Genomic DNA, 12,500 nt, shown 5'->3' with positions numbered 1-12,500 from the left:
CCCCCTCTCCTCCTCCCCTCTCCCCCTCTCCTCCTCCCCCTCTCCTCTCCTCCTCTCCCCCTCTCCTCCCCCCTCCTCTCCACCATCTCCTCCCCCCCTCTCCCCTTTCTCCCCCCCCCCCCCTCTCCTCCTCTCTCCTCCTCTCCTCCAGCTCCTTCATATCTGTATAGAGGGCTGGGGTAACTGGCGTTGGTCTGAGGCCTTCAGTGTGGACAACGTGGGGACTCTGTTGAGGACTATTCAATATAAAGGTCGGACTGCCTCGCTCATCATCAAGGTGTTGCAGCTCAACGGTGTCCAGAAACAGGTACCGTATTCAATTCAATAAATCTTTATTGTTCCCAAAAGGCAATTCATGTGCAACCCGTCCTCCTGTCGTGCCATTCTGTTTGTCTTTGTCCTCAGTTTACTGTGTTAGTTTAAACCCCTCTAACTAACTAACTAACTAACTAGCAGGTGAACACTAGTCTACACCTTAACTATCAGTTTACTGTGTTAGTTTAAACCCCTCTAACTAACTACCTAACTAACTAACTAACTAGCAGCTGAACACTAGTCTACACCTTCACTATCAGTTTACTGTGTTAGTTTAAACCCCTCTAACTAACTACCTAACTAACTAGCAGGTGAACACTAGTCTACACCTTCACTATCAGCTGCTGTGTTAGTTTAAACCCCTCTAACTAACTAACTAACTAACTAACTACCTAACTAACTAACTAACTAACTAGCGGCTGAACACTAATCCACACCTTCACTATCGGTTTACTGTGTTAGTTTAAACCCCTCTAACTAACTAACTAACTAACTAACTAACTAACTAACCAACTAGCAGCTGAACACTAGTCTACACCTTCACTATCGGTTTACTGTGTTAGTTTAAACCCCTCTAACTAACTAGCAGCTGAACACTAGTCTACACCTTCACTATCGGTTGACTGTGTTAGTTTAAACCCCTCTAACTAACTAACTAACTAACTAACTAGCGGCTGAACACTAATTCACACCTTCACTATCGGTTTACTGTGTTAGTTTAAACCCCTCTAACTAACTAACTAACTAACTAACTAACTAACTAACCAACTAGCAGCTGAACACTAGTCTACACCTTCACTATCGGTTTACTGTGTTAGTTTAAACCCCACAAACTAACTAACTAACTAACTAACTAACTAACTAGCGGCTGAACACTAATCCACACCTTCACTATCGGTTTACTGTGTTAGTTTAAACCCCTCTAACTAACTAACTAACTAACTAACTAACTAGCAGGTGAACACTAGTCTACACCTTCACTATCAGTTTACTGTGTTAGTTTAAACCCCTCTAACTAACTAACTAACTAACTAACTAACTAACTAGCAGGTGAATACTAGTCTACACCTTCACTATCAGTTTACTGTGTTAGTTTAAACCCCTCTAACTAACTAACTAACTAACTAACTAATTAACTAACTAACTAACTAACTAACTAACTAACTAGAAGGTGAACACTAGTCTACACCTTCACTATCAGTTTACTGTGTTAGTTTAAACCCCTCTAACTAACTAACTAACTAACTAACTAACTAACTAGCAGGTGAACACTAGTCTACACCTTCACTATCGGTTTGCTGTGTTAGTTTAAACCCCTCTAACTAACTAACTAACTAACTAACTAACTAACTAGCAGGTGAACACTAGTCTACACCTTCACTATCAGTTTACTGTGTTAGTTTAAACCCCTCTAACTAACTAACTAACTAACTAACTAACTAACTAGCAGGTGAACACTAGTCTACACCTTCACTATCAGTTTACTGTGTTAGTTTAAACCCCTCTAACTAACTAACTAACTAACTAACTAACTAACTAACTAACTAACTAGCAGGTGAACACTAGTCTACACCTTCACTATCAGTTTACTGTGTTAGTTTAAACCCCTCTAACTAACTAACTAACTAACTAACTAACTAACTAGCAGGTGGACACTAGTCTACACCTTCACTATCCGTTTACTGTGTTAGTTTAAACCCCTCTAACTAACTAACTAACTAACTAACTAACTAACTAGCAGGTGAACACTAGTCTACACCTTCACTATCGTTTTGATCCATACTGCTATTAAATTCAGTAACTCTTTATGGGTGCAGAAACAGGTCCTGGACATCACAGGACGCTGTCTGAGCTCCCTACCCATCACTTCCTGTTGTGACTGGGTCCTCATTTAACTCTTTAGTCACCACTCATTCACTAGCAGCTGAATGACACACCTTATCAAGAGACAGCTGAATGACACACCTTATCAAGAGACAGCTGAATGACACACCTTATCAAGAGACAGCTGAATGACACACCTTATCAAGAGACAGCTGAATGACACACCTTATCAAGAGACAGCTGAATGACACACCTTATCAAGAGACAGCTGAATGACACACCTTATCAAGAGACAGCTGAATGACACACCTTATCAAGAGACAGCTGAATGACACACCTTATCAAGAGACAGCTGAATGACACACCTTATCAAGAGACAGCTGAATGACACACCTTATCAAGAGACAGCTGAATGACACACCTTATCAAGAGACAGCTGAATGACACACCTTATCAAGAGACGGCTAAATGACACACCTTATCAAGAGACGGCTGAATGACACACCTTATCAAGAGACGGCTGAATGACACACCTTATCAAGAGACGGCTGAATGACACACCTTATCAAGAGACGGCTGAATGACACACCTTATCAAGAGACGGCTGAATGACACACCTTATCAAGAGACAGCTGAATGACACACGTTATCAAGAGACAGCTGAATGACACACCTTATCAAGAGACAGCTGAATGACACACCTTATCAAGAGACAGCTGAATGACACACCTTATCAAGAGACAGCTGAATGACACACCTTATCAAGAGACAGCTGAATGACACACCTTATCAAGAGACAGCTGAATGACACACCTTTACCTTATCAAGAGACGGCTGAATGACACACCTTATCAAGAGACAGCTGAATGACACACCGTATCAAGGGACAGCTGAATGACACACCTTATCAAGAGACAGCTGAATGACACACCTTATCAAGGGACAGCTGAATGACACACCTTATCAAGAGACAGCTGAATGACACACCTTATCAAAGGACAACTGAATGACACACCTTATCTATCAAGAGACAGCTGAATGACACACCTTATCAAGGGACAGCTGAATGACACACCTTATCAAGAGACAGCTGAATGACACACCTTATCAAGAGACAGCTAAATGACACACCTTATCAAGAGACAGCTGAATGACACACCTTATCAAGAGACAGCTGAATGACACACCTTATCAAGAGATGGCTGAATGACACACCTTATCAAGAGATGGCTGAATGACACGGGAACACTAGTCTGAGAACTACATCCTGTTTCCTATCCAGTTAGTGTAGTCGTCACCACAGACAGACAGGAAGTGATCCAGTTAGTGGAGTCGTCACCACAGACAGACAGGAAGTGATCCAGTTAGTGGAGTCGTCACCACAGACAGACAGGAAGTGATCCAGTTAGTGGAGTCGTCACCACAGACAGACAGGAAGTGATCCAGTTAGTGGAGTCGTCACCACAGACAGACAGGAAGTGATCCAGTTAGTGAAATCGTCACCACAGACAGACAGGAAGTGATCCAGGTAGTGGAGTCGTCACCACAGACAGACAGGAAGTGATCCAGTTAGTGTAGTCGTCACCACAGACAGACAGGAAGTGATCCAGGTAGTGGAGTCGTCACCACAGACAGACAGGAAGTGTAATATGAAACAGGATATAGAGTAACAACAGATTGAGAACTACATCCTGTTTCACATTACAGTCTGTTGTTACAAACGGGGAAAACTCTGAAAACCCTCCGACCAATTACAATGTCTGCTCACTTCTCCAAAGAAACAGAACAGGAAATGTACAAGACGTTAAACGAGATTGATCCGTGTTCATGAAAATGTTACATAAAACACCAAACATTTTTTTTTACACCAGCTGAATAAACGTACCAAAAAAAAACCGTGGTTGAATTGGAACAAACATTTAAATTCCCCACAAATCTGAGACGCCTTCTCTGAAATGTGGAGGCTCTTTTGTTTTGTAAACACTGTCCAGTGTCACACGTCTCTCCTTCCTGCCTGCAGACAAAACAGAACGGCTACATTCTTATCCTGCTCCGCTCAGACATCTTGTTCTCGTTGGCTCCAACGACATGGGTGTAAGTGTCCTGGTCACATCCAATCCCCCCAACAAACTGCCGGGAGATTGTGACAGCTCCTTACAGCAACGGAAGATGTCTCTGGTCACAGGCTGGCTGTGGGACGTGTGTGTGTGTGTGTGTGTGCGCGTGTGTGTGTGTGTGTGAGATTACGTGATGGAGAGCCTGTGAGAAGGGCTATAGAGATGATTGATGAGCTGGAGAATTCTCTCTCTTTAGAGACCAATCCCTCTCCTCACCACCATGATCAACACCCCCACCCAGAGAACACACACACACACACACACACACACACACACACTGGGTGGTGGCAACAATCAATTGTGAGCTGAATTAGAAGTGTCAGGAACAGATGAGGGCTTCCTGGTGACTGAGCTGGGTTAGAGCTGGACAGGGGCCAGAGGGAGATGTGGGTTTGGTCCAAAATGGCACCCTATTCCCTATGTAGTGCGCTACTTTGGACCAGGACCCAGACGGAATTAGGGTGCCATTTGGGCCGTGGTGTTCTGTAGAGTACAGGGAGGAATAGAGAGGACAGCTTGGCCGTGGTGTTCTGTAGAGTACAGGGAGGAATAGAGAGAGGAGGACAGCTTGGCCGTGGTGTTCTGTAGAGTACAGGGAGGAATAGAGAGAGAGGACAGCTTGGCCGTGGTGTTCTGTAGAGTACAGGGAGGAATAGAGAGAGAGGACAGCTTGGCCGTGGTGTTCTGTAGAGTACAGGGAGGAATAGAGAGGACAGCTTGGCCGTGGTGTTCTGTAGAGTACAGGGAGGAATAGAGAGGGGGGACAGCTTGGCCGTGGTGTTCTGTAGAGTACAGGGAGGAATAGAGAGGACAGCTTGGCCGTGGTGTTCTGTAGAGTACAGGGAGGAATAGAGAGGGGGGACAGCTTGGCCATGTGATAGTGATAGTGACAGACACAGTGACTTCAGGAGCCAATCAGGCTGAGGGACAGCAGCAGGCAGGACCCTTACTGACCATCATCCCTGATTAACACATCAACTATATCAGTGTGTTGATCAATAACCTGATATATCCAACAAGTCTAGCTTTGACTCTTACATAACCTCCCTCTCTCTCGCTCTCTCCCTCTCTCTCTCTCTCTCTCTCTCTCTGTCTCTGTCTCTCTTTCCCTCTCTTTCCCTCTCTCTGTCTCTCTCTCTCTCTCTCTCTCTCTCTCTCTCTCTCTCTCTCTCTCTCTCTCTCTCTGTCTCTGTCTCTCTGTCCCTCTCTCTGTCTCTGTCTCTCTCTGTCTCCCTCTCTCTCTCTCTCTCTGTCTCCCTCTCTCTCTCTCTCTCTCTATCTCTCTCCCTCTCCCTCTCTCTCTCTCCCTCTCTCTCCCTCTCTCTCTAGGTAATCATCTGTGGTCGCCAGGTGATGTGTAGTTACCTCTCTCTCTCTCTCTCCCTCCCTCTCCCTCTCTCTCTAGGTGATCATCTGTGGTCGTCAGGTGATGTGTAGTTACCTGTCTCAGGACATTGATCTGCGGCTGGTGCAGCACTATGTGAATCCAGAAGGCCAGACGGTGGTGAAGGAACATGTTGACTGTCTGGAGGCTGGGAAGAAGCTGCCCTCCTACGTGCTGGAGGACTCAGAGCTGACAGAGCTGTGTGTCAGAGCCAGAGGAGATGAGGACTGGTCTCGGGATGTCAGACTGGAGAGGAAGGAGAAGGAGAGGGGGAGTAGCTCTGTGGTACAGGCGAGTACAGACACAGATGCACGCACACACCAGACTCTCTCTCTCTCTCTCTCTCGCGCTGTGTTTCATGTGGCAGGAGGACCTGAGTCCTTAGATCTCTCACTAAAACTAGGTCTGTAACCTTGGAGGGGTGTAGAGTGTGTTGGTGGACCATGTTGTTGGTGGACCAGGTTACCTCCTGATTATAAAACTAGGTCTGTAACCTTGGAGGGGTGTAGAGTGTGTTGGTGGACCAGGTTGTTGGTGGACCAGGTTATCTCCTGATGATTAAACTAGGTCTGTAACCTTGGAGGGGTGTAGAGTGTGTTGGTGGACCAGGTTACCTCCTGATGATTAAACTAGGTCTGTAACCTTGGAGGGGTGTAGAGTGTGTTGGTGGACCAGGTTGTTGGTGGACCAGGTTATCTCCTGATGATTAAACTAGGTCTGTAACCTTGGAGGGGTGTAGAGTGTGTTGGTGGACCAGGTTGTTGGTGGACCAGGTTATCTCCTGATGATTAAACTAGGTCTGTAACCTTGGAGGGGTGTAGAGTGTGTTGGTGGACCAGGTTATCTCCTGATGATTAAACTAGGTCTGTAACCTTGGAGGGGTGTAGAGTGTGTTGGTGGACCAGGTTACCTCCTGATGATTAAACTAGGTCTGTAACCTTGGAGGGGTGTAGAGTGTGTTGGTGGACCAGGTTACCTCCTGATGATTAAACTAGGTCTGTAACCTTGGAGGGGTGTAGAGTGTGTTGGTGGACCAGGTTGTTGGTGGATCAGGTTACCTCCTGATGATTAAACTAGGTCTGTAACCTTGGAGGGGTGTAGAGTGTGTTGGTGGACCAGGTTACCTCCTGATGATTAAACTAGGTCTGTAACCTTGGAGGGGTGTAGAGTGTGTTGGTGGACCAGGTTACCTCCTGATGATTAAACTAGGTCTGTAACCTTGGAGGGGTGTAGAGTGTGTTGGTGGACCAGGTTGTTGGTGGATCAGGTTACCTCCTGATGATTAAACTAGGTCTGTAACCTTGGAGGGGTGTAGAGTGTGTTGGTGGACCAGGTTACCTCCTGATGATTAAACTAGGTCTGTAACCTTGGAGGGGTGTAGAGTGTGTTGGTGGACCAGGTTACCTCCTGATGATTAAACTAGGTCTGTAACCTTGGAGGGGTGTAGAGTGTGTTGGTGGACCAGGTTACCTCCTGATGATTAAACTAGGTCTGTAACCTTGGAGGGGTGTAGAGTGTGTTGGTGGACCAGGTTACCTCCTGATGATTAAACTAGGTCTGTAACCTTGGAGGGGTGTAGAGTGTGTTGGTGGACCAGGTTGTTGGTGGATCAGGTTACCTCCTGATGATTAAACTAGGTCTGTAACCTTGGAGGGGTGTAGAGTGTGTTGGTGGACCAGGTTACCTCCTGATGATTAAACTAGGTCTGTAACCTTGGAGGGGTGTAGAGTGTGTTGGTGGACCAGGTTACCTCCTGATGATTAAACTAGGTCTGTAACCTTGGAGGGGTGTAGAGTGTGTTGGTGGACCAGGTTGTTGGTGGATCAGGTTACCTCCTGATGATTAAACTAGGTCTGTAACCTTGGAGGGGTGTAGAGTGTGTTGGTGGACCAGGTTACCTCCTGATGATTAAACTAGGTCTGTAACCTTGGAGGGGTGTAGAGTGTGTTGGTGGACCAGGTTACCTCCTGATGATTAAACTAGGTCTGTAACCTTGGAGGGGTGTAGAGTGTGTTGGTGGACCAGGTTACCTCCTGATGATTAAACTAGGTCTGTAACCTTGGAGGGGTGTAGAGTGTGTTGGTGGACCAGCCCGTGTGTCTAGCTAGCAGTGTGCCCGCCAGCCACCCTCTGTGTGTTCTCCTTCACCCAATAGGGAACCGAGGTCGTTGTCAGCTCTGAACAGAACAGAACTAAACGTTGGTTATTGCGTTCATGCCTGGTGTTTTGTCCACAGTAAATGAAGTCCCTAGCTGACGGTAAATTAGGCAGTGTTGTAACGGCCTTGGCACGGTGTAGGTCTTAACGAGGAGTCAGGGGGTCGGAGGGGGAATAGAGCCAGTGAAACGTTAAGAATCGCCTCCCAAATGGCACCCTTATCTCCTACATAGTGCACTACTTTAAATCCAGAATCCTGTAGGGGGCTGTTTCTAAAGTAGTGCACTATGTAGGGAATAGGGTTTCATTGAGGGGTTGAACACACGACCAGTAACCATTCTGAAAGGCACATTTTCAGCTTTTAAATCTTCTCAGAGCTGACAGAGTTTAATTGGCTATTATCCCGCGCTAACAGTTAAATTGTCATTGGACTTAACTGTTGGATGGTGTTGGATGGTGTTGGATGGTGTTGGGAGTCCTGGAGCTTTGTGTGGGTTCTCTTGTACAACTGCAGGAAACCAGTTGGGAGCCGTGTTGGGTGACAGAAGGTGATGGTGTTGGATGGTGTTGGATGGTGTTGGATGGTGTTAGAGTCCTGGAGCTTTGTGTGAGTTCTCTTGTACAACTGCAGGAAACCAGTTGGGAGCCGTGTTGGGTGACAGAAGGTGATGGTGTTGGATGGTGTTGGATAGTGGTGGATGGTGTTGGATAGTGTTGGATGGTGTTGGATAGTGTTGGATAGTGTTGGATGGTGTTGTATAGTGTTGTATAGTGTTGGGTGGTGTTGGATAGTGTTGTATAGTGTTGGGTGGTGTTGGATGGTGTTGGATGGTGTTGGATAGTGTTGGATAGTGTTGGATGGTGTTGGATGGTGTTGGGTGGTGTTGGATGGTGTTGGATGGTGTTGGATAGTGTTGGGTGGTGTTGGATGGTGTTGGGTGGTGTTGGATAGTGTTGGATAGTGTTGGATGGTGTTGGATGGTGTTGGATAGTGTTGGATGGTGTTGGATGGTGTTGGGTGGTGTTGGATGGTGTTGGGTGGTGTTGGATAGTGTTGGATAGTGTTGGATGGTGTTGGATGGTGTTGGATAGTGTTGGATGGTGTTGGGAAAATGTGATGAACGTGATGTGACTCAGTGGGCCGTGGGTTAGTTAGGGGGCGTGGGTTAGTTAGGGGCCATGGGTTAGTTAGGGGCCGTGGGTTAATTAGGGGGCGTGGGTTAGTTAGGGGGCGCCCCATGGGACATTTGGTCATTACAGATGTTCCCGTTACAAAAACTCTCGACACCACAGGAAACAAACATGTCGATCTTTCACCTGTCCGTGGTAGTGTCACGGGTGAACTCTGACCTTGATGACCTTTGACTTGACAGGGTTTTTTTTAGGCGTTTCTGTTTCCTCGTTATCACGTCTAGAATATGAACATAGAATATGTTATCTAGAATATGAACATAGAATTTGTTATCTAGAATATGAACATAGAATATGTTATTTAAAATGTGTTTTTATACTTTTTCACACACTACTGCTGTCCAACAAGTCAAAGTATTTTATGAAGTCCCGTAAACAGATTTGTAGATGTTATCTCAGGTGCAATGAAATGCTTGTGTTTATAGCTCCAACAGTAATACCTAGCTAAATGCTTGTGTTTCTAGCTCCAACAGTAATACCTAGCTAAATGCTTGTGTTTATAGCTCCAACAGTAATACCTAGCTAAATGCTTGTGTTTATAGCTCCAACAGTAATACCTAACTAAATGCTTGTGTTTCTAGCTCCAACAGTAATACCTAGCTAAATGCTTGTGTTTATAGCTCCAACAGTAATACCTAGCTAAATGCTTGTGTTTCTAGCTCCAACAGTAATACCTAGCTAAATGCTTGTGTTTATAGCTCCAACAGTAATACCTAGCTAAATGCTTGTGTTTATAGCTCCAACAGTAATACCTAGCTAAATGCTTGTGTTTATAGCTCCAACAGTAATACCTAACTAAATGCTTGTGTTTCTAGCTCCAACAGTAATACCTAGCTAAATGCTTGTGTTTCTAGCTCCAACAGTACAGTAATACCTAGCTAAATGCTTGTGTTTCTAGCTCCAACAGTAATACCTAGCTAAATGCTTGTGTTTCTAGCTCCAACAGTACAGTAATACCTAGCTAAATGCTTGTGTTTCTAGCTCCATCAGTACAGTAATACCTCGTTAAATGCTTGTGTTTCTAGCTCCAACAGTACAGTAATACCTAGCTAAATGCTTGTGTCTCTAGCTCCAACAGTAATACCTGACTAAATGTTTGTGTTTCTAGCTCCAACAGTAATACCTAACTAAATGTTTGTGTTTCTAGCTCCAACAGTAATACCTAGATAAATGTTTGTGTTTCCAGTTCCTATCTACTGTCATTGTTTATTTCCAGGTCAGAGGTGAGATTAGTACCTGTCCTATCTGATGGTGTGTTGGTGTCCTTGCAGGTGCCTTGTTCCAGCGGCTCGTTGCTCTACGTGTGGTGCACCCTGATCACCATGGAAACGGACTCTCACATGCAGCAGAGAGTGGTGAGTATAGCCATCCAGGGTAGGGTCTGATGTGGTACCCTATTCCCTATGTAGTGCACTACTTACTACCAGGGCCCAGAGGGTCCCTATTCCATATGTACTTTAACTCTAACTAACACCGTCCTCTAACTAACACCGTCCTCTAACTAACACCGTCCTCTAACTAACACCGTCCTCTAACTAACACCGTCCTCTAACTAACACCGTCCTCTAACTAACACCGTCCTCTAACTAACACCGTCCTCTAACTAACACCGTCCTCTAACTAACACCGTCCTCTAACTAACACCATCCTCTAACTAACACCATCCTCTAACTAACACCGTCCTCTAACTAACACCGTCCTCTAACTAACACCATCCTCTAACTAACACCGTCCTCTAACTAACACCGTCCTCTAACTAACACCGTCCTCTAACTAACACCGTCCTCTAACTAACACCGTCCTCTAACTAACACCGTCCTCTAACTAACACCGTCCTCTAACTAACACCGTCCTCTAACTAACACCATCCTCTAACTAACACCATCCTCTAACTAACACCGTCCTCTAACTAACACCATCCCTAACTAACACCGTCCTCTAACTAACACCGTCCTCTAACACCGTCCTCTAACTAACACCATCCTCAAACTAACACCATCCTCTAACTAACACCGTCCTCTAACTAACACCGTCCTCTAACTAACACCGTCCTCTAACTAACACCGTCCTCTAACTAACACCGTCCTCTAACTAACACCATCCTCTAACTAACACCATCCTCTAACTAACACCATCCTCTAACTAACACCGTCCTCTAACTAACACCATCCTCTAACTAACACCATCCTCTAACTAACACCGTCCTCTAACTAACACCATCCCTAACTAACACCGTCCTCTAACTAACACCGTCCTCTAACACCGTCCTCTAACTAACACCGTCCTCTAACTAACACCGTCCTCTAACTAACACCGTCCTCTAACACCGTCCTCTAACTAACACCATCCTCTAACACCATCCTCTAACACCGTCCTCTAACTAACACCATCCTCTAACACCGTCCTCTAACTAACACCATCCTCTAACTAACACCATCCTCTAACACCGTCCTCTAACACCGTCCTCTAACTAACACCATCCTCTAACTAACACCATCCTCTAACACCGTCCTCTAACTAACACCGTCCTCTAACTAACACCATCCTCTAACTAACACCGTCCTCTAACTAACACCATCCTCTAACTAACACCGTCCTCTAACTAACACCATCCTCTAACACCATCCTCTAACTAACACCATCCTCTAACACCATCCTCTAACTAACACCGTCCTCTAACTAACACCATCCTCTAACTAACACCATCCTCTAACTAACACCATCCTCTAACTAACACCGTCCTCTAACTAACACCATCCTCTAACACCGTCCTCTAACTAACACCGTCCTCTAACTAACACCATCCTCTAACTAACACCATCCCTAACTAACACCATCCTCTAACTAACACCATCCTCTAACACCGTCCTCTAACTAACACCGTCCTCTAACTAACACCGTCCTCTAACTAACACCATCCTCTAACTAACACCATCCTCTAACTAACACCATCCTCTAACTAACACCATCCTCTAACTACCACCGTCCTCTAACTAACACCGTCCTTTAACTAACACCGTCCTCTAACTAACACCGTCCTCTAACTAACACCGTCCTCTAACTAACACCATCCTCTAACTAACACCATCCTCTAACTAACACCATCCTCTAACTAACACCATCCTCTAACTAACACCATCCTCTAACTAACACCGTCCTCTAACTAACACCGTCCTCTAACTAACACCGTCCTCTAACTAACACCGTCCTCTAACTAACACCATCCTCTAACTAACACCATCCTCTAACTAACACCATCCCTAACTAACACCATCCTCTAACTAACACTAACCTCTAACTAACACCATCCTCTAACTAACACCATCCTCTAACTAACACCGTCCTCTAACTAACACCATCCTCTAACTAACACCATCCTCTAACTAACACCGTCCTCTAACTAACACCATCCTCTAACTAACACCATCCTCTAACACCATCCTCTAACTAACACCGTCCTCTAACTAACACCGTCCTCTAACTAACACCATCCTCTAACTAACACCATCCTC

General features: G+C 45.4%; 1 protein-coding gene across 1 annotated transcript in view; it reads left to right on the top strand.

Moving 5' to 3' along the window:
- LOC139405578 (intermembrane lipid transfer protein VPS13B-like) overlaps window positions 1-12,500 on the top strand; it is a 63,763-nt gene that overhangs the window by 467 nt on the left and 50,796 nt on the right. The window contains exons 2-4 of the mRNA XM_071147989.1: window positions 152-307; window positions 5,662-5,931; window positions 10,260-10,343. Coding sequence (XP_071004090.1) covers window positions 152-307; window positions 5,662-5,931; window positions 10,260-10,343 — 510 coding nt within the window. The remainder of the gene's footprint in view (window positions 1-151; window positions 308-5,661; window positions 5,932-10,259; window positions 10,344-12,500) is intronic.

The sequence above is a fragment of the Oncorhynchus clarkii genome, chromosome 3 (assembly GCF_045791955.1).
Source record: "Oncorhynchus clarkii lewisi isolate Uvic-CL-2024 chromosome 3, UVic_Ocla_1.0, whole genome shotgun sequence".
Taxonomy (NCBI): Eukaryota; Metazoa; Chordata; class Actinopteri; order Salmoniformes; family Salmonidae; genus Oncorhynchus; species Oncorhynchus clarkii.
This window is presented reverse-complemented; position numbering and strand designations above follow the sequence as displayed.